General features: G+C 34.4%; 1 protein-coding gene across 7 annotated transcripts in view; it reads right to left on the bottom strand.

Annotated features, from left to right (window-relative positions):
• Positions 1 to 960: 960 nt before the first annotated feature.
• The window catches only part of LOC114223176 (sodium channel protein type 3 subunit alpha), a 79644-nt gene continuing 58400 nt past the window's right edge, over positions 961 to 22204 (bottom strand). For all 7 annotated transcript variants that reach the window (XM_028121980.2, XM_028122021.2, XM_028121963.2 and 4 more), the window contains exons 17-26: positions 19326 to 19446; positions 17518 to 17672; positions 16592 to 16765; positions 10344 to 10466; positions 7579 to 7851; positions 6659 to 6712; positions 5709 to 5846; positions 4569 to 4673; positions 2676 to 2946; positions 961 to 2156 (exon numbers count right to left, since the gene is read on the bottom strand). In XM_028121980.2, coding sequence (XP_027977781.1) covers positions 961 to 2156; positions 2676 to 2946; positions 4569 to 4673; positions 5709 to 5846; positions 6659 to 6712; positions 7579 to 7851; positions 10344 to 10466; positions 16592 to 16765; positions 17518 to 17672; positions 19326 to 19446 — 2610 coding nt within the window. The remainder of the gene's footprint in view (positions 2157 to 2675; positions 2947 to 4568; positions 4674 to 5708; positions 5847 to 6658; positions 6713 to 7578; positions 7852 to 10343; positions 10467 to 16591; positions 16766 to 17517; positions 17673 to 19325; positions 19447 to 22204) is intronic.

Below are 22204 nucleotides of genomic sequence, written 5' to 3'. Positions count from 1 at the left end.
ATATTCCTGCCCAAACATGCACCACTGGATAAAATAACTATTTACATAACAGGGTGTGTTGAATTGACATAAAATATCAGCTTTGCTGAGAGTAGAAGATGGCAAAGCAATACTGCAGCAGAAAGTGGGACAACTATTCTAAAGTGACACTTTAGATATATTTTTTCTAGATTTTTTTCATTTTATTTTTGGAAAGCATTTAACCAAATTAAATATAGAGCTCTGGAACTTAGAATAAAATTTGCACTTTTGGAAACAATATTTGCATAAAAATAATCCTTTAAAAATTACAGGGGACTTTACAGGCACATAACTGTTCAGATATAAACAAATGTAACAGACTAAAACACTTTCAAAATTAAAGCCATCTAGAAAATGGAAGTACCTGAAATTAATGATCTTAGAATATTTTTTTCTGGTTTTGAGCACGAATTTTATCTCTCAAAACACTTTTGCTAATTATTCGAGAGACTTATGGAGTAGGAACACAGGGCTCTTATATGCTTTTTTCTCAACTTGCATTTACAAAAATAGTGACATAAGTATTATGAATAAACTATGAATTAGGGAGCAAGGAAATCCACTAGAACAAATTTTGTAAAAATATGGCAGATATGGAAGTTAAAAATAGAGGGGATGCAAGTACTGTACTAAAGGTGTTTGGTGTAGTTACAGCGATCACTTTGCACAATTATCCCTACAGTCTAGATAGCCATTGAGTTTCTCTTCAGCAGTGTCAGCTGGTAATGAAAACAGCAACCTCTTGTCAATCTTGTTGATACCCTGACTCACAGAGTTGTAGTGATGGAGAGGTCACTGTCTTGTTATAGGCACTGACCATGAGTATTTATTAAAACAGTCAGTTTGGCATAGACCTCCTCTGGGAGTCCAGTTGACACATAGACTTTACCATCGTAGGCTGTAAACAATTGATCACAAAGATAATTCTTTGTTTCTTTTTTACTTTTGATTTTCCCTGACCTCTTTCCCTTTGCTTTCTTTTTCTGGTTTGTCTTTCTCAAACTTTTCTTTGTCTGGCTTTGTTACACTATCATAGGAAGGAGGAGATGTGGTAGAGGAACTTCCATCTGTTTTCTCTGGGGTGCAGTTTCCATTTAATTTGTCAATAATCATGTCTTCTTTGATAGGTAAGTCAATCCTTCCTTTAATTGCCTCTTTGTTATATTCACTTGATACCTTTTTTAACCTTTGTCTTAAAAGATAACATCTGAAATTACGCTGAATGATAGCAGCAGACACCTCCTCTTGTTTGCGTTTTAAAGTGGTTGTGATGGGTTCATAGGAGACTTTGGAGGGGTTCGATGCCATGAACCGGTCTTCCATCTGTATTCGAAGGGCATCCATCTCTCCACTCTCACCCAAAACACGCTTTGTAAAGGCAAATAAAATGTCGAGGCAGTGGATCCGGTCCCCACTGACCATGGGCAGGTCCATGGCGATGAGCTGGACTTTGTTTGGTTTTGCTATGAGAAGAGGAGGATCCAGGGCAGCTGCAAAATCAGAGAGCTTGGAGAACTCTATAAACTGGGTGGCGTCGGGATCAAACTTTTCCCAAACCTCGTAGAACATCTCAAAGTCATCCTCACTCAGGGGCTCGGCACTTTCTTCAGTAGCAACACTGAAGTTCTCCAGGATGACAGCGATGTACATGTTCACCACAACCAGAAATGATATGATGATGTAACTGACAAAAAAGAAAATCCCGACAGATGGGTTCCCACAGTCTCCCTTAACTGAACTTCCAGGGTGAATTGTATCAGGATCACAGTCAGGCGGTGCACTGTTGAGAATAGGTGCTAGCAATCCATCCCAGCCAGCAGAGGTGGTAATTTGGAACAGGCAGATCATGCTGTTGCCGAAGGTCTCAAAGTTGAACATGTCATCAATTCCAGCTTCCTTTTTAACATAGGCAAAGTTGGACATTCCGAAGATGGCGTAGATGAACATGACCAGGAAGAGCAGGAGGCCGATGTTAAACAAGGCAGGAAGGGACATCATCAGAGCAAAGAGCAGCGTGCGGATTCCCTTGGCCCCTTTGATCAGACGCAAGATTCGACCAATCCTGGCGAGCCGGATCACTCGGAACAGGGTAGGGGACACAAAGTATTTTTCTATCAGCTCAGCCAGAAACATACCTATAGAAAAATATAGAAATCAGCTAAACAGTGAATATTTTATGTTTATATGAATGCTTTATCTTTGCAAGGTTTATGATAACAGCAAGATTGTTATGAGTATAAACTTTTACTAAATATTTGGGTCCACTCCTTAATATTAGTAATTAAAGATTACAGAATTTTACTAAATGATTCTATAACGTTATAAACCCAATATAGATTTTTGGAAAAGCCAACAAATTAAATAATCTCAGAGTGTCATGGCAATTTAAGATTATATACACTCATTTACTATGGAAAGTTATCCCCACACACGAAATGTGCTGATTACAAACAAAGATTATTTCTGAAATCTCTAAATATATTGTTTGCTATTTTTGAATACCTACATTCTTCAGTTAGAGGAAAATGAGCAGTAGTGGTAAACTTTAGAATTACACATTAACATTCTCAGATCTCATTTCCGTGTTGCACAGCTGTCAGGCTTTGGGGAGCTTTACCTACAATGGTACCTCTCTGTAATTAAACTATTCTTACCTACAATGGAGAGAATCACCACCACAAAATCAAATATGTTCCAGCCGATGGTGAAGTAGTAGTATCTGAGAGAAATGAGCTTTAGCACAAATTCTCCAGTGAACAGGATAATGAACACAAGGTTGATCCGGGACAAAACTAGAGTCATATATTTGCTCTGGTCATCAGTTTCCACCATCATGGTGACCATGTTGAGGCAGATGAGGATCATGATGCTGATATCAAAGACTTGTCTGGTTACAAAATCAAAGACCATTCCTTGGAATTTGTTCTGGAAAGAGAGGAGAGAGAAGGTTAATATGCATATTTCATAAATAATGATCTAGTAAAACTGCAGGTGAAGTCCTTCATATATGGCCATGAGATATACACCCTTTTCACAGTAGTCCAAACAGTTCTTTGTGCTCCATGTCTCTTCACATTAAAATACGAGAAGGAAATGAAAAAAGTCATATGATAAGAACAAAACATATTTGATATATTTAAGTTTCCTGGGAAGACAAAACTCAGTAAGACATAAATTGGTGGCAATTGGCTATTAATATGCATGGGCTTTGCTTGATTTAAAAAAATTATAATTTTTACAAGTTTTACAAAAATTATGAAAACATAATGAAGATTTACAAAGTAGGTTGATACAGACAGACTTTTAGATGGATGACTACCCTAATTCATTTATCAATACTTTAGGAATTTTGGTTTATATATTATATATATTATATATATTATATATCATATATATGTATATTATATATTATATATTTTTTCCATCTCTCCCTCTTTCAAAATATGTCAGTCATTATCTATTCTACTTCTAACTATGTGTGTCTGTGTATTTGTTATTTATCTATCTTTCTTCATCTGTTCTTTCTCTATGCTTCAACAAAAATGCATGACATTTTTTTTTTGTCTTATTAGCAATCATCTCAGGAGTCACATACACTTATGGTCACTAAATATAGTTCTATTAGGGAAATAACTTTAATAATTTAGAATAAAAATAAAAAATAAAATTTCATAGCTTACTGAAGATCAGTTTCATGAATTGACCGTTTCCTTCTTTTAAATATATTTAAATGACCTTAAGTAAAGCAGATTTATGGTCTTTTGTGTATCCTGCCCTACCTCTCTCCTTGGTTGCTTCCAACCTCAATTCCAAAACTCTTAAAAATATGGTAAACTGAAGTCATTGATAGGATTCATGAGGGCTTGTTGAGTCCCAGTTCTGGCAATTACAGGCTTTATGACTTTGGGTACGATTTTTGGGGGGCCTCAGTTTCCTTATTCCTCACCCATCTAAGATAGATAAGTTAGAGTACAGCTCTATGAACGTAACCCATCGTTATTATGGCTTTTCATATATTATGAAGCTCTACATAGTATGCATTCTGATTAAGCCTTTTTCTTTTTTCTGTATTTGATGAAACAAACTATTTTGATGATACCCTTTTCCTTCCTAAGAAGGTTAAGAGTATTTTCTAGTCATACAAATGGAGAGAGCAAATAGTACAGAGGGAAGTGATGGGGTAGGATGGGAGTTTTCCAGACTCCATCTATTTAAATGGCAAGAGAATGCCATGTAACAAGATTGGGTACATTCTTGGAAGCAGTAGGTGGCAGCAGGAATATGAAGGCTGCCTTGGAAGCAGTTATTGGGAACCTCAAGTTGGATGTTTTCAATTGACAAACTGTAAAGAGCATTACTTCCTTTTTAAGAACTTAGTAATTCTTATTGAGTGTGGCAGTTGTGAATGGTGTTAAACAATATGAACTTTACAATTAGGGCATATTATACAGTGGTGATATCACTCAGTATGTTCTCATCCAGAGCACTGCCAATTTCATCATATGGAAATTAAGTTTAGAATATTAAAGAAGATGAGTAATTCTTACTGCTGGTCGAGGTATGGGCTTCTGAGGTTTCTTGGATCCAAGTTTCTTCATTGCATTATAGTATTTTTTCTGTTCCTCTGTCATAAAGATGTCTTGACCTCCAAAGTAAAGATACGGTATAAAACTGGTTATAATCTCAACATGTGTTACAACAGCACGTGTACAAAAATATTTCTGAGTCTTTAGTCTTTTCTCAATTTTTAAATGGATATTATCCCATATATATATGTGAAATTCTGAGGACTTTACTATTATGTAAAACCTATAATCACATAAATCTCTGATTAGTACAGGATCCTAATTTGATTACATTATGTTTAGAAAGAGGCTTAGGCATCTCAAATATATTTTTGTGAAAGAAAAAATGTTTTCTTAGCCCATTTCACTGTTTTCCTTCTTTATTCAATAATTTTAAGTATTTTCCATGTGCTAGAAAATATAACTGTTATCAAAATTAAATAGATATATGAGACACCAATATCTTGTTGTCATGTGGAGTAGGAAAATGAAAACAGGTAGAAAATGTATAAGGATATATAAAAAAGTATTGCAGATCAAAATAAACCCTGAAGACTCAGAAACAGGCTTTATATAGGACGATACCCTTAAGCTAGGCCTTAACATGATTAGAGGTATGCTAGGCAAAGCATTCCAGGAAAAGAAAGTACCCTCTGTAAAGTCATGGAGGTACAAGAGCGTGGCTTGTACAGAAAGGACAAAAAAATCCATGTAGCTGTGTGTGTAACGTGTGATAGTGGTGATGGCAGATATTGACTGAGGAGTAGGGAAGTAGATACAGAGATGTGTTGTGAGAGAAAATGAAGCTAGAAAACTGGGTGGAAATAATTCCTGAAATTCTCCATAAGCAAGGGTGAAGCATTAGGGGAGACCCACTGGATGCTTTGAAGCAGTGGTCCCATTTTTTGTCACAAAGACACTATAGCAGCTCTGCAGAGGATGAACCTAGAGAGGAGCCACCAACTAGAGACTGGAAACTCTGCAGCTGAACTGACCTCATAGTGAACTGAAAAGAATATAAAAGTGATCTAAGTCTGTCTTGACTATGAGTATCCTGAATATTTGGCAGTACAACAGACAGAACCTCAGAATGGGGAAAGTTGAGAGCTGAGGAATACTTATCTTCTTTTTCTGTTGGTTGAAGTTATCTATGATTACACCAATGAATAGATTCAGAGTGAAGAATGACCCAAAGATGATAAAGATGACGAAGTATAAATACATGTATAGATTTTCTTCATATACAGGCTGAAGTTTTACCTAAATAGTATTGAAAATATTTAATAATATTTAAAAACATAATAAATACTTAAACTAAGTTAACAATTTGGTGAGTGTTGTTAATCTAGAGTTATTTTTGCCTTTCCCTGAGATACTGTTCTGCAAAAAAGTTCTTTTTTCAAACTAGTATGATCTAGGATAATGCAAAGTTTATAATTTTTATGCTTGTTCTTGAATCTATTTTTCCATTGTGGTTTACCTGTACATTTTCTTTAGAGTAAATAACAGGGGTATAACAAGAAATGTTTTGAACCTATTATTAGTTTTATAATTTTTTTTTTGCAACATTTTAAATTTGGGTCTGGAGATGTTGGTTCTTGAAGATAAGGCTTTACTAATAGAATATCAGCTTCTAAGAGGAATGCATATATGTTCTGAGGAATTTTTTTTAATTTCTATTTTCAAAATTGAGTTTCCCTGAAACTTGCTTGCTTTTTTCATGGTATTTTTGGAAGTTACTTCACAAACTCTGATTTATCATACTCTCCAGGAATAGGGAGAGGCAAGTTACTTTCTCATGACCAATGTTCTCGATCTTGAGTCTCATTTATGAACCAGTTTGATGTCTTCTGATCCATGCATCTGATACATATTAGATATGCATATCAGACATATATTAATCAAAATATCATCTTTATTGAAATGCATTAACTTAAGAGGATCATTTTTGTATGCAATTATAAATGTCCTGATTGCATCTAGTATAAAATTCCTGGTCATTCACTTAAATTATTACAAATGTTCACTATGGAAAATCTTGTAACTATAAATAGTATTTGTGTGATACTTACATCTCGTGAATCAACAGCTGCATACATAATATCCATCCAGCCTTTAAATGTGGCCTGTGAACAATACATATTTGAATTCTGCATGAAAACCTAATCCAAGAATGCCATTTTACCATATGAAAATCTGATAAGTGTTACTACAAGTAAGTTTTTGTATGATATAATATAATTCTCTATCAAGAGATTGAAAGGAATTGAATTGAAGTAGAATATGATTGTATTTAGAGTCTGGAATTCATTTTCTTTGTTTCTCTTGGAAGATATTAATTTTTTTCTGCACAAAAATTTAACCAGAGGATTGATTCATAAAATACCCATCTCAGTCTCAAATCCTTTCTATACCAAAATATAAGCTCTGTGATTCAAACCTATAGTGTGTTTAAACACAACTCAATTGTTTTTATTAGGGAATTACTGATTAGTTAATATGTGGTCAATTAAGTCAAAATTATTAAACATCATACATTTTGAAATCTCCATAAGATTCATATTTCTGCAAATGGTAGAACCATACCCCTTAAATGTTAGTACAGTAAATTTTCTGACTAATAATGTATACATTTAATTCATCACTAAAATATGTACATTGTTATTTTAACATATAAAATTGCTCCTTTGGCAATGATTGCTAAGAAAAACAAAAAACAGTGTAGTAGCACTCAATAATATAATAAGAAAAAAACCGGGAAGCAGGAATATAAGGCCATATTAAAACACACTAAAAGCTGAACAACTGGGGAAATACATATTGAAATAACTGCAAAACATCTTAAAGTCAAGTTAAGCTAATAATATAAGTGTTAATCATCAACTACTTTTGTACTGTCAGATATTAATTATTCAAACAAAGAACATCAAAGAAATGATCTTTTGTAAAACATTTTGAAAATGTTTCCAGAACTCATACAGTGGCAACTTACCACTTGAAGCAATGCAAGATAGCCAGCGCCAACATTATCAAAGTTTACTTTGACGTTTTTCCATCGAGCTTGCTTGCCAAGAGCCTGACAGTCGCTCAGATTGTTGACTTCACTAACTTCAAACATGTTACCCGTTGTCGTGTTAACACAGTGGTAGAACTTGCCAGCAAACAAATTCACACCCATGATGCTAAAGATCAGCCAGAAGATGAGACACACCAAGAGTACATTCATGATAGAGGGAATTGCTCCAACAAGAGCATTCACAACAACCTGGAAGAGAAAATGAGGATAAGGCCGCTTACAAATCGCTAAAATGAAAACCATTCCTTTCATTTATTTTTTTAATACTAAAATGGGCTTGAAAAGAGTTAAATAAAAATCTAGGTGGATAAGTTGTTTCTCGCAATGTTTTCTAGGACATATTTGATGAGGGAAAACAAACAGTGACACAACTAGAGAGCTAAAGGATTTAAGGAAAGCAAAATATGCCAAAGTGTGAAAAGAAATAAAAACCTGATATAGTAAAGATGGAGTCAGAAAATGTTTGTATGCTGGGGAGAAAAGAAAAAAAATGCATTAAATACCAACAGAAGAAATAATCGTCATTCAGCAATACATTTTAGTTTTCAAGAGTGTTAATGATTGATGATTTGAAAACACGGTTAAACAAACCCTTTGCAAAAAAAGTATTAATAATGCCTTAAATCTGCCTTCTCAGATCAAGTCAACTTTTTATAACCATAAAGAATAGGGCTAAGAATTTACAAGGTTCTTTTTTCTCTTTTGGTAAATCCCAATTTAAAAAAGTATATTAAATGAAATGAATTTATCTCTGGACATAAAAATACCAAATATGTCCTCATTATTATTCTAAATCTCTCAAATGTTCACTTTGGGGTACATGTTACTTCATCAACCTAAGCTGACCTGTTTCATGAAGGAGAAATTAAGTTACCTATCCTCTTATTAAATTCAAAAGCTTAAGATGTGTTTTGAAATCCCTAGGGAAGTTGACAGTATCTTTTCTTACCTAATTTAATCTGATTCATATTGGACTCTTTTGTTAAGCATTTATGTTAAATGAAACTATTGTTTTATTTTAAAATGATGTAAATGTTATGTTAGAAATCAACACCCAAAATTTTTAAATTGACATCAAATCCTGAAATCCAAAAACGTAAAAATTTCATATGCTACTTGAATTTTATTTCTTTTAGAAATTAAGTTATATATATTATACTTGCCATATTTCTTTGTTACTAAAATCTGTGTAAAATGACCTCTACAAATTTTCTTATCAAATGACTTCATGATACATTTTACTGTATTTCATAGCTGGAACATTAACTCTGTCATAGGATTAAATTAAAAATGCCAAACAATATTTTTTCAGATGACAGCAAATTTATTTAAAAGTTTCTTATTTTGTTCATTGCTATCCTCCCTTAAAAATGAATTGTTAACGTGAAACCATGCAAGCAAATGAGGGCTTATGTAGTGTCAGTAATGGCAAAGATTGGTCGAATAGAACTTGAAATTGTATAATAATTTTTATGAATTTTATCTTGTGACTTTTTTTCATCAAGTGGCACTGAAATGAAATTAGAATGTAAAACCAAATATTTCTTTGCTTACAATGCTTCTGGAGAGTCTGGAGAGTTGTTTCATTCTCCCTGATGAGTGAATCTCTAAGTCAAGGCTGAAGTGTTTTTATTGCTCTAAACAAACCTAACATAAAAGCCTTATGGCCAGGGAGAAATTCAATATCCATGTGCATTTGCATGCTGTATTAAACAAACCTGGCCTTTTTTTTTTTTAAAGATTTTATTTATTTATTTGAGAGAGAGAGAGAGAGCACTTGAGAGGGGGGAGGGTCAGAGGGAGAAGCAGACTCTCTGCCAAGCAGGGAGCCCAATGCGGGACTTGATCCAGGGACTCCTGGATCATGACCTGAGCCGAAGGCAGTTGCTTAACCAACTGAGCCACCCAGGTGCCCCAAACCTGGCCTTTGCTAAATAGTATTTTGAGGGATGTGACAAGTGGTTGTGTATCTAAATAAGTGTGTACTTTATGTGTAGATGCATAAAGTATACACTAAAGAAGAGCTGGAAAATAAAGATGAAAATACACATGCTATGGAAAAAGTGAAACTCATTCAGAATGCTCGCTTGAAAGGGCGATCTTTAAAACAAACCCCAGGGGTTTCCTGAAATGCCTGGTTAATTATTCTAACCCCTTATTTTGGTTGCTTAGGATGTATAGATTTTATCAGAGGCTACAATTTAGAGTTGTTTTCTTGTACAACAAGCATTTTTTTTACTGATATCAACTGAAGAAGTAAAGCACGCAAAAATCATTTACCTTTCATTCATTACCAGTGATTTTTGAGGAATCAAACCTCCTAATGGGAGGAAGAAAAACCCCTACTAGGATGAATGTCAGTAGTAAAAAATCATTTAAATATGTATAAGCAATGAAAAGAAATAAATGGCAGTACATGTTTTTTTGGATGTTGTGGAAACATCTTTAACTATCATCAGAAGACTTGGATTCCAGTCCTACTTCTGCCACAAACAATTTCTGAGGACCCGTTGAAATAAACCTCAATTTCAGGCCGCTGGCCTTAGTGATATCTAAGATTCCTGCTCTGAAATTCTGTAATTCTATGAAGTAAATATCAGAGGAGTATGGTACCCCTCTGTATCTAAATCATTACCTACATTTAATTCTGATATGAATCAGAGAGCTTTTGTTCTTCTTACCCTCATGCCTTCAAACCGGGATAAAGCTCTTAGAGGTCTTAAAGCTCTTAATGTCCGTAGGGATTTAATGGCACCAAGTTCTGAGTAGCCGAGAGCATTGGCTACCAAGCTAACCAAAGAAACCTGCAAAAAGAAAAGATATGAATAGTTCACCTAGAAATAAACTGTCTACTAAAGGCATAGGATGTGGTGTCTACTCTTTAGTACCAACTAAATGAAATTCAGACATATCTTGGCTCAGCCTTCATCTTCCACGTAGTGAGTTCATCTTATATTGCTGGCCTCATTTCATGTTATTGCTCTTCTTACCAATGAAAACAATCTTTGCCCATTTTTATAAACATGTAAACCATTCCAGTTAGATATTTCACCCCATGGAATCCCTTTCAACCTGTGCATATATCACTGATGAGTCAGGATTTGGTTCAATAGCCAGATCCTCCATGGATCTATTAATATCATTGATTGGAAATCAGGTTTCTCTCCTGAACTTATGTAGTATCTTGGTTATGTGTACTGGAGGCATTTCCCATTTAATAGAATCAATTGATTAGATATCTTCTTTCCCCTTCCTGATTACATAAACTTTTTATGGGCTGGGATGAAACATTCTTCTCTTACTGTGCCTAACAGTGTCTGGTTAAATATGCTTTAGTTAATATGTGTTGGATCAATAAATAATGGAATAATTTTACCTGAAAAAAATGTTATCAGACCATGTTGTAGTTTCATAATAATGAAGAAATGTTTATCCAAACTTCTGGACTTATAATTCAAAGTGATAATACATCTTCTGATATTTACCCATATACTAAATTTTACTTAAATATATGAAAGGTTAAAGAAGACATGCCCTTTTTTGAGAGGAAGAGACTTTATTTGCTTAGATTTTCTTTCAATATAACATTTATTGAACATTTACTGTATGCAGGGTTCTGTTCTAAGTGCCTTATGCATATAAATGTTAAGAGGTAGATACCATTACTATTGCCTCTTCACTGGTGAGGGAGTTGAGTCCCCCTCATCCCACCCCCAAGAAAAGGGGTGGATGGTAATAAGAGGTGAAATTGGGTGGATCTTGAACCCAAGTGATCTGACTTCAAAACCATATCTTAACCGTTTGCATACATTATCAAAAATTTGTTCCTCATCTGAACCACAAAACACAGAAAATGGTTTAAGTGACTATCTTTTCAGTTCTTGCAAGGATTGTACAAAGGTAGTACTTTCCTTGATGCATAAGGAGGAGTTAATTCATTATATCCACTGGATGGTTTAAAGGCACTGGGGCTTAATTTTTTGCAATAAGGGCTATTGAAAATGGATCTAAATGAATCCTTGTGATGGTAGGATAGAGACTGATCTGTCCAAGAACACATGGTTTAAAGGGTGACATAAAAACTAGAACTGAAGCTTTAAAGGCAAATGGAGCCACTCTTTCCTCATTGTTTAATTTAGCATACATCTCAGAGAAATTTTTTTAGAAGATTTATTTACTTGACAGAGAGAGACACAGCGAGAGAGGGAACACAAGCAGGGGGAGTGGGAGAGGGAGAAGCAGGCTTCCCGCAGAGCAGGGAGGCCAATGCAGGGCTCTATCCCAGGACCCTGGGAACCAGACCTGAGCTGAAGGCAGACGCTTAACTACTGAGCCACCCAGGCGCCCCCATCTCAGATAATTTAACAGAAAAATAAATGACTAGTGGCAGGATAATTTATTGAGCTAGTCATTTCTGTCTTCTGTTCGCTGCTGCAGAAGACTGGAAAGATGGGAAAGGTTATTCGAGAACATGCAGGCTTCTATGTTTTGGGCTCCTTTGCCTCAGAAACATTAACATCTTCTTTAGGCTTCTGGACCTCCTTTTGGAAGGAAGATCTTTTTCTCTCATGCTCTCCCAAGTCCTTTATTTGAGAACTGGGCATTTAAAGGGAAGTGGCTGCAAATTCCTCACAACCTGAAGTAAGGAAGTTTATGGTTTGAAAAGAAAAGAAAGGCAATGGCCAAAATCAGATGGATAGGAAATTCGGGATTCAAAGGCTGGGAGACCCACTTGCATATAACCACTCCTCAGTGGGGTGACTCTGTGAGTGCCTAGAGAAGTGGGGCCTTAGTGAACTGAGCTTCTTTTAATAGACCTCATTCTGTTTTGTGTAGGATGAAAACTCATTTATTGAGTTAACTAATGCAAAAAACAATATACCTTAAAGGCAATTTTGAAATAAATAATTTTAAAGATTTGCAATGTACTTAAAATTTGAAGATACCAACACATATTGGTAGTGTTTTTATTTATTATTTCTGTCTGAGAGTGGTTAAATAACTAGTCTAGGAGAAGGTAGCAAGGGGCAAGACCATAACAAGAATTTATGTCTTCTGTTTTCTAGTCCAGTGTGTTTTCCACCTCAGCAAACATGTCCCCAACCTTTCAATATATAGTATTTTTATCCTCGTATCTTATGTGCGAAACATAAAAGGCACTCTTGCTAATGTGTGCAAGTGTAACAGAAGTCCTTTGACAAAGACCGAATTTTTAGTATAAATTTATATGAATCTAGGTGCCTCACAATATAGCAAATATATAAAACTCTCTGTGTTAGAAGTTTCAGGGGGATGGTTTAGTTGTCATCCACACCTTTCTGCATTCTTATGGCAGTGAGACTGAGAAAGAGAAATAATGCAGGCAGGATTTGATGGTTCTGAAGAAGGCCCTAGGAGTTCTTTGATTGCTTAATGAACCACATAATATGAATGTATTTCTCTTTAAAATGGCTAAAGATAATTTTTTTAAAGTTCAGTATGAGCAAGTTGAAATAAAAACCATGTAATCATTTCCATGCATTCCAGTGATACATTTCAATCCAAACACTTGCATAAATTTTGATGGCAAAATCTAGAAGCATTCTCATTAAAGTGGGCTAAAAGACTATGCCCACTACCAGTGTTATTTTTTTAACATTTTCTGGAAAAAGAAATAAGAGCTATATGGATTTGAAAAGTAGAAGAATTCAATATTTGCAGATATATTATTGTTGACCTCAAGAAAGGAATAAAGTGAAATACTACTATAAGCAATACTGTAATTATTTTAGGTGGTAACCAATAATTTTTTTCATATATTTTTTAAAAAGTTGTGTAGGAGTCTTTTGGAACTACATAAATTTTAAAATATTAACATGAAAAAGTATAACTTAAAATATTATTTTAAGAGGAACAGAGAGGACTGACCCCACCAGATATTAAAACCAATTATAAATCTGCAATAATTAAAGCTCTCATATTAGTAGACAAAGAAGTTAGTACACAAAGTCCAAATTAGGCCTAAGACATGCTAAGATTTAGCATGTAGATAAAGGCAGCATTTCAAATGAGAAGTGAAAAAAATAAATGAGAAACCATTTTGAGGAAAATAATATTGGATCCTAACCTCACACTTTACACCAAAATAAATTTTGGACTGATAAAAAATTAAAATATAAAATAAAAATGGATGAAGAAACACAAACAAAACTCAAACTGTAAAACTGGGGAAAAATCTGGAAAAATGTTTTAATAATCTTGATATGAAAGGGTCTTCAGAAGCATGAACAAACCAAGAAGGGGAAAAAAATGTGACTGATAAATTTGACCAAATCAATGTGAAACATTTCTTCATGACAAAAAACAAAGAAACAGAAACCCAAATAGGAAAAACAATCATATAATCTGTGACAAAATAACTTATTTTTAAATATTACTTGTTTACCTCTTTACTGTTTGTTCCTTCCTCCCACAAGGTGTAAGCCCTAACAGGGCTTGGCCTGTTCATGTTCATACCTCTTTTGTTTAAAATGGCATATGGCCCTTTTTAGGTGCTCAACACATTTATCAAACAAATGAATGAATGTTAGGAGGTTGGATAGATATCCCATTGCAGTCTACTTTTACTTTTAGGTAAGGAATTGAAGAGATTATGTATTTTACACAGATAAATTTTTCAAGGTTTGAAGCATATTCCTTCTGGTTTGAAGTACTTCACTTATACCTCAGATTTTTTTCCCCCTTGGTAAGCTTTTGGTAGCTTTTTAGTTTTTTTACATCAATATACCTGATGGACTGGTGAAGCTCTTTTAAGTATGTTTTACTTGTACTTTCAAAAACAGTTTTATCTCTACATTTACTGAGGTTATATTAATCCACATATTTCGCCCTGGCTTTGTAAAGAAGAATAGACTCATTTAAGGTAACGTAACTTGTCCCAAAGTAGAAGGCTTTAATTACCTAGTTTCAGTCTACTAATTGAGACTCACTAAAAAGGAAGTAATTTTTTTGGCACATTCTTTGAAATTAAATCTATTCATTTAGATATTATTCAATAGATACTTAAGAATCTATATTAGGTGTATCTAAGGATACAAATAGGCTACAAAACCCCTGCTCTTGAGAGATTTTTGCATCTTACTCATATTTTCTATATGGGCCAAATATATGGAAATACTTGAAGTACAGTGTAGTATTTCAGTAAATGTAAAATTTTTAGTAAATGTAAATATTTCAGTAAATTTCAGAATTTTCTGGAGAAGTTCTATCACATTTGTAAATGATCTTCATGTATGACAAAATCTTTCTGAACCCAAAAGGATTATTAATATATTCAATGTTCCATTATTTCAAGGAAAAGCTGGAGATTATAAATGCTGAATCCCAAAGCCAGTCTGAAAATAGAGTATTACATTTATAACAGTTAGATAGGAAACCCCTGGAGTAAAGAAGAACTGAATTGAGAATTAGGAAATTTGGACACTAATCTCAGCTTTGTTACTACGTAGTTGTGTTATCTTAGGAAAATTATTTAAACTGAGGCTTCAGTTTCCCTAATGTCTAGAATAAAGCCTTAGATATTCTTTGAAGCTCATTCCAGCTTCAGATTATAAGAGTATTAAACTTCCCTTAATGGATAGCTTTTCAGGATAACATCAACATTGACCTCTATTATCCATTAAAAGCCAACCATGGAAATTGGAAATCATTTCTGGTCTATTAAAGTGACTTGGTAGCGGATTTCTTATCAACTCAAAGGGTTAAACACATTTTTGGTTATAGCACTCTAAGTGTGTATGTGTGTGAGAAAGGGGAGTAGAATTTAGATAGGCCTGTACTTGTCAAAATGATAAAAAGAATGAATGTACACATACAGCAATTAGTGATTCTTATTGGTAAGTGTTAGAGCTAAAAATAAAGTGCTTTATGATTGCTAGGGAATGGCTAGAGATAGTGCTTAAAGTACCTGGTTTTATTGGGAGGCTGTGAAACCTTGTGCAATGGAATATCACAGACTACAAAGAACCAGATGACTGTCATTTTGCCCCAGTGCTTTTTCATTGCTTGGAATAAGAAAATAAGATGCAAGTCAGACAGATCCTATAATTGGTAATGTTTTTATGACTACTCACCCCAGGGTAATCAGATTCAGAGTAGGGCTCCTACACCTAACTCTTCGCATGGTAAATTTCTGAATAGCTACTGGGATATCTAACTACTGATTTAAGAATGGAAATGTATTTTATTGTCTCTCTGGGTATGTGACCGAATGAATACAGTAAATGGGTTATTTTAACATTATTTAGTAACAGGTACTCTAGTAAGGGATTAAAATGCAATCTTGCAATTCCTGGGCCCAAATCTGTCTTTTTTTTTTTTTTTTAGAAGATTTTATTTACTTATTTATTTATTTGAGAGATATCAACAGAGCAAGAGAGAGCACAAGTGGGGAGAGGGAGAAGCAGGCTTCCCACTGAGCAGGGAGCCCGATGCAGGACTCAATCCGAGGACCTCGGGATCACGACCTGAGCCGAAGGCAGATGCTTAACCAACTGAGCCACCCAGGAGCCCCAAATCTGTCTTGATTTTATCTCCTGGAGTTGTTTTTTTTTAAATGTAACTGTTAATAGCTAAGTGCTTAGATCTGTCAACAGATTTTTAGCTATTCCCTACCTTGAGATCCTTAACTTTCAGGAAAAGAACTGTCTGCTTGTGGCATAGAACACTCTGTGTTTTCCTTACCACTGTCCATGTTTTTAGGACCTCTTCTACCATTTCCCATGAAACTTTCCTAATTTTTATGTTTATTGTAGTTTTTTTTTAAGCTGCATAGTTGTGTCAGCATTGGTGAAGCTAGGTTCTCAAAATCAAGGTTTTAATCAGGAATATATGAAATCTCAAACTTGCCTCTTTAAAAAATAATTTCATAAAAATCACTCAGGATACTTACATCAACAATCAAGAAATCTAGCCAGCACCAGGCATTGGTGAAATATGTTTGAAATCCATAAGCTACCCATTTGAGGAGCATTTCCAGAATGAATATGTAAGTGAAGACCTTGTCAGCATATTCTAGTATGGTTTTGATAGTCTTTCGCTGTTCAATGTATATATCTTCAAAAGCCTGCAAATCAAGAAATGCTTTTATTTTACTTGAATGGCTGGCCTTCCCCAAATACTTGATAAAATTGCTTAGTATAATATTGGATACAAAGCAGTAATTTGATAAATATTGGCTAATATCTGACAAACACCAGACAAAAGCTGAAGACTAAAACTAACAGAAAATGTTGGCAAGGAAATGTCCGTATCTTTACTGATTTAGTATGTTCTTTCTTTCCTGCCTCTCACCCCAGAACCTCTATCTCAATTAACTGCTATAAAGACATGCTTTTAGAGAAGTAATATGAACTCAGGAAATAACTAGAAGTTCTGTTAATGGGGGATAGACTTGGCCTATTGCGATATTACTTTCAATGATGCCCTGACTGATCTGGCTTATTTTGAAAGAGTAAATTGATTATACATAAAGAAAACAAAATACAGTTTTAGTCCATAAATGTTAATATAATTATTAGGGCGAACTGGATGGTATTTGACATGGAAGTTAACATCGTTACAGAATGTCTCTGTAAATGGTTGTCTCAGTGAGGGAAACATCTATTAGATAAACACCAGATGAGAAATTCCATCTGGCTGTTCATAGTTCTGATTTATTATGTACTGAATTTTGCAGTTAAACCCTGGGTGCCATGCTCTGCCCGGCATAGATATACCTCCTCTTTTGCATCTTAAACTCATTGTCTCTTTGTGATATTTTCAGAAAATAAGTTATTTCACTAGAACCTGACTCTTACCACTTTGCATTTCACTTACCAAAGCACCACTGCTGAGAAGAATCATGAAGACAATGAAAGTCTCAAACCAGTTGTGTTCAACAATGCTGTAGCAGGTTTTCCGAAGATTCCACCAGACCTTTCCTTTGCCCTCTTCTATACTTACTTGACAGAATGGAAACTTTTTAATACATCCTAAAATATAACATTAAATATAAGAAATTAGAAAAAAATATATTTTGTACAACATATGGATTCAACAATCGCATACATACTAAGTGCTCACCATAGTAAGTGTAGTCACCATTTGTCACATACAAAGTTATTACAGTATTACTGACTGTATTCTCTTTGCTATACTTTTCATCTCCATGACTTATCTTAAAACTGGAAGTTTGTACTTATTAATCCCCTTTATCTATTTTGCCCATCACCCTACCCACCTTCTTTGCTTTCCCACCCACCTCCACCTTTCCTAGAAAATATATTCTAATCTTAGATAGGAAAAAATAAACTTTGTTGCTTTCTCCCATGCCAATCTCAGCTCATCATTTACAGGGTAACTGGCTACTTCATTCCTCAGTTATCTTCAGCATCCTTCCTATACAGTGAATCAGTCTCAGAGGTATATATTTAGCCAAGCACCTAAAATTCAAGGAATAACTTTATCAAGAGTTGCATGAGTATAAATAGTTTCTTTCTTTTTTTTTTAACTCTTGTTTTTTTGGTGATAAACCTTTTTTTTTAAGATTTTATTTATTTATTTGACAGAGAGAGAGACAGCAAGAGAGGGAGCATAAGCAGGGGGAGTGGGAGAGGGAGAAGCAGGCCTCCTGCTGAGCAGGGAGCCCGATGTGGGGCTCGATCCCAGGACCCCGAGATCATGACCTGAGCTGAAGGCAGTCACTTAACCGACTGAGCCACCCAGGTGCCCCTAAATATTCATTTTTAACACTAGTTAGAATCTCTTTTTGCCTCAAGGCCGTTGGTGGAAATAGGGTCTAAGAACACCTCTCAGGTTTGGGGAAAAGCTGCATGTTCAAATTGTTTATTAATTTTTTGATGTGATCCTGAATTTTTCACTTCCTTCTTTTCATGCACAGAAAAGCCCCCTGTCTTCCTAGGTATCAGCCACTGTCAGTTTTCCCAAGCTAATTTATTTTCAGCCTCAGTGCTTTTCTTAGTTACACCTATGACTCATCTTGTTAGTCAGTATCGCTGTTCCTTTGTCCTCCCCCTCCTAGTTTTCATTTTATTTCTCATTTCCATCATTCTTTGCTCTAACTCTCTGAGCTACTACTCATTGGATTAAATCCAGTCACATTGAATCAGCAAATCTTTATTGATTTGTGTGCAAGAGATTGTACTGATCACCGTGAGAACAACTACTGTTTTGCCTGTCAAGGCTCTACAGTACATCTGCATCCCCAAACAGCTCTGATCACAGCACAAATTAACCACATTTGAAACTGTGAGGGATGGGGTGTAATTACTGCAGCATCTATAAATCAAATCACAACACTGCCAATGAGGTCTGAAGGGACTGCAGTCTGTATCAATGAGATGACATTCCAGAATGCCATTTATCTCATAGGGTTAGCTTCTCCACACTCTGGAGGATAAAGAAAACAACAACAAAAAAGACACGTCAGATCATCTGAATTGTCCAGGTACAGTCACTGATATAATCTGGAAATATAGATAAATTAACTTTTCAGAAGAAAAGAGAAAAACAAAGATAAACATGCCTTTACCATTTCTTTGAAATAGTTCCCTCAAGTGAGGTATTTTCAGTCGCTGTAAGAAAAGAGGGGAGATTGCATTTTAATCATATTAGAGCTTGTTTACCTTCAGTAAAGCAAGCTTCCGGTTTAAGGTCTTCCTCAGGTTCAGTTTCAGCTTGTTCACCTTCTCGGGGTGGAGCAACATCAACTGTGCTTCCTTCAGATGAGCTGGTTGCATTTAATTTCTAGAAACAAAACCCCATTGCAAATTGTGATTTTTTTTCTCCCCTTTTATTCAGCAAATTTGGAAACTCTTTGTCATTGTGTGAAAAAATGATAGTGATCACATTTGACACTATTAACATTGCTGATAAATTATGTACTAATAATTTAACATAATTCAAGTCCTAGTATTTAAAACAATGTAATAACTACTGACCTGATTCAGACAGAAAAAGGTTAGACAGCATTCAATGTGGGTGATTTGGAAAGGATGAATTGTACTGGTTAATTTGTTTTATGATCTCTATTTATATATGGATGCCATATGAAATAGTTTAAAAATTAATTCTCAGGCCAAATCAAAAATAGTTTGGTAAAAGTTTGGTATGCTGACATTCACTACTGATTATATTAAAATGCATCAAATTAAATTGTAATTTCCACTTCTTATGATGGAATTTTTCAGAGCAAAGACCATTACCAGTTGATTCTAACTACTGTCCATGTTTCTGTAATTTTAGAAAGGAAGAACAGCACATTAACTTTAGTCACAGTCAATGTATTTCAACTTTGAGCTATATTTTTCCTCTGGCTTACATAATCTTCTTACTTTACTAGCAGAAAAATGATGGATCTCTCTCTCTCTGTCTCTCTTTTTCAACTGCTTAAATGAATTCAATACTTGCCAAAGAATTCTAAATGAAATGGAAATTTCTTCATATATCGCACTGGGGAGAATCTGTATAGACTTTTATTAGGAGCACATGCTGAATTCAACATAGTTATCAGGCTGTGAATTTTTCCTTTAAATAAATCATTGTGACAGGTCACATGTTTAGGAAGAGCCACTTTAATGTTACAAGAATAAATATATAAGTACTTTGAGATCACTTGGGAAGACATTATGGATTTGCAGTATTTTATGAAAATGGATGCAAAGACATGACGTACAACACAGCCTGACCAATGTAAAGCTTTTAGGATAAAAAAACAGCACATGGACATGGTAATGGTTTCTAAGCCCCCTTAACTTTAGTAGCTAAGTGGTAGGTGTCACTCTGCCCTAGCCTTCTGAAAGAGTTAATGTGTTGCTGAAAAATCCCCAAATGACTCCCTAAACATTGGTCATATTGGAAGAAATTTGGCTCAAGATTCCTGATTTACTGAAATCATATGCAAATGTAGTTTAATATTTTATAATGTGAACTAATTGAAAGTACTATCCAGATGATATTTTCTGTGATGTTACTTTGAAGGTGAGCTTAATCATGTCCAACTAAGTATATTATGAAAATTAAATATATTATGAAAAAATACTCTAAGTCAAAATATAATTCTATAATAAAATACTCCTAGTCTGGAGTATGCTACTAAGAGAAGCTAGGCCATCATTTTTGGCTGATGGTTCTTAGGATCATTATAGTGCAAGAGTTTTACCATTAAATTCCTCTACTTTTTGGAGAGGTGAGAAAGGCCAAGACATACTTCCCCCAGGATTTTTCTGGTTCTTATAATCAGAATATCTTTATTCTTTTAAGAAAAGCCCAGGAAAGCTACCACTGGATAGAACTGTGACAGCTTCTGATATAATGAAGAAAAAACCGAATAGCTGTTTGAACTCAGCAATTAACTCTTCCTTTCCAATTTCACTGGTGGTTGATAGGTTGAACACTATGGCATTTGATAAGTGGCAGCAATAATATCCACTGCATAAATAAATCCAGTAAGAAACCAAATTATTTTGAGGTTAGTTATAAAAAGTTTCATGTTTTCTTCTTCCTGTTGGTCAAACCAAGTTGGATAATTTCTTCTGAGCCTAGTCACGGTCCACCTCCTCCATGAAGCCTTTCTTTCTTGCATGATTTCTCCATGCTAAATTTTATAGAATGTTAGGCCATTATACTTGTTTTGTTTGATCAGATATTCTCATGAGTATTTATAAATTATATATGTACATAAAATTATACATAGGTATAAATTATATATGTACATAAACATAAACATATATACCAAAAATACACACACACATACAAATGCCAAAAGACCCAAGTACAGAATAGACACTAGTTATATCAAATTTATAGAGAGCCAATAAATGATTGATTGCATTTTTGAATTACTTTTATAGAGAGAATTATAATGTTTAGATAATTTCATCCCTCTACTTTGTTGTATAACTCAATAATGGCCTTGACAGAAGTTTATTTAGTTGTATTAGAAAATACATTTTTAATGAATAGGAATTATTTAGTTAATAATATTTTAGCGATAAAAACACATGGTATTTCCAAAATGTTTTTCTAAAATATTGGCAGACATTCAATAAAGAAATATGGGGGAAGAAAATAATCGGTATATGTGTATATACACACAAATAAATGTATACTTTTCCATTTGAAAACTCTAGAAAACATGCTGTTCTCATTTTACCACTGTTAATATAATGTGAAATGTTCAATTTTTTGTGTTATAGTTGTCTGCCATATAGTCTACAGGTGTCTTATATTTAAATACAAATACTTAAACCCAAATGGCACAAGTGATAGTAGCCACTAATCTGAATGACAACTGAATCTACTCTTTACCAAGTACTGACCTCTGGATGTATTTTTGTTATTAGTACTGTCTTTAGATATAAATATTTTTGTGAATGTGGTTAACATGTTTGGATATAAATACTTTCAATTTTCTAAATAGCTATGGAGGTTATGTATTTATATATTGTAAAGATTGTAAAGTAGAGGGTCAGTAGTGAGTTTGTTTGCCTCTGTCTGCATGGTA

This window comes from Eumetopias jubatus, unplaced genomic scaffold, assembly GCF_037043125.1.
Source record: "Eumetopias jubatus isolate StellerSeaLion01/CBP00866 unplaced genomic scaffold, mEumJub1_p1.0 scaffold_3, whole genome shotgun sequence".
In the NCBI taxonomy this organism is placed as follows: Eukaryota; Metazoa; Chordata; class Mammalia; order Carnivora; family Otariidae; genus Eumetopias; species Eumetopias jubatus.
The sequence above is the reverse complement of the archived record's forward strand: the minus strand, read 5'-3'. Positions and strand labels throughout refer to the sequence as shown.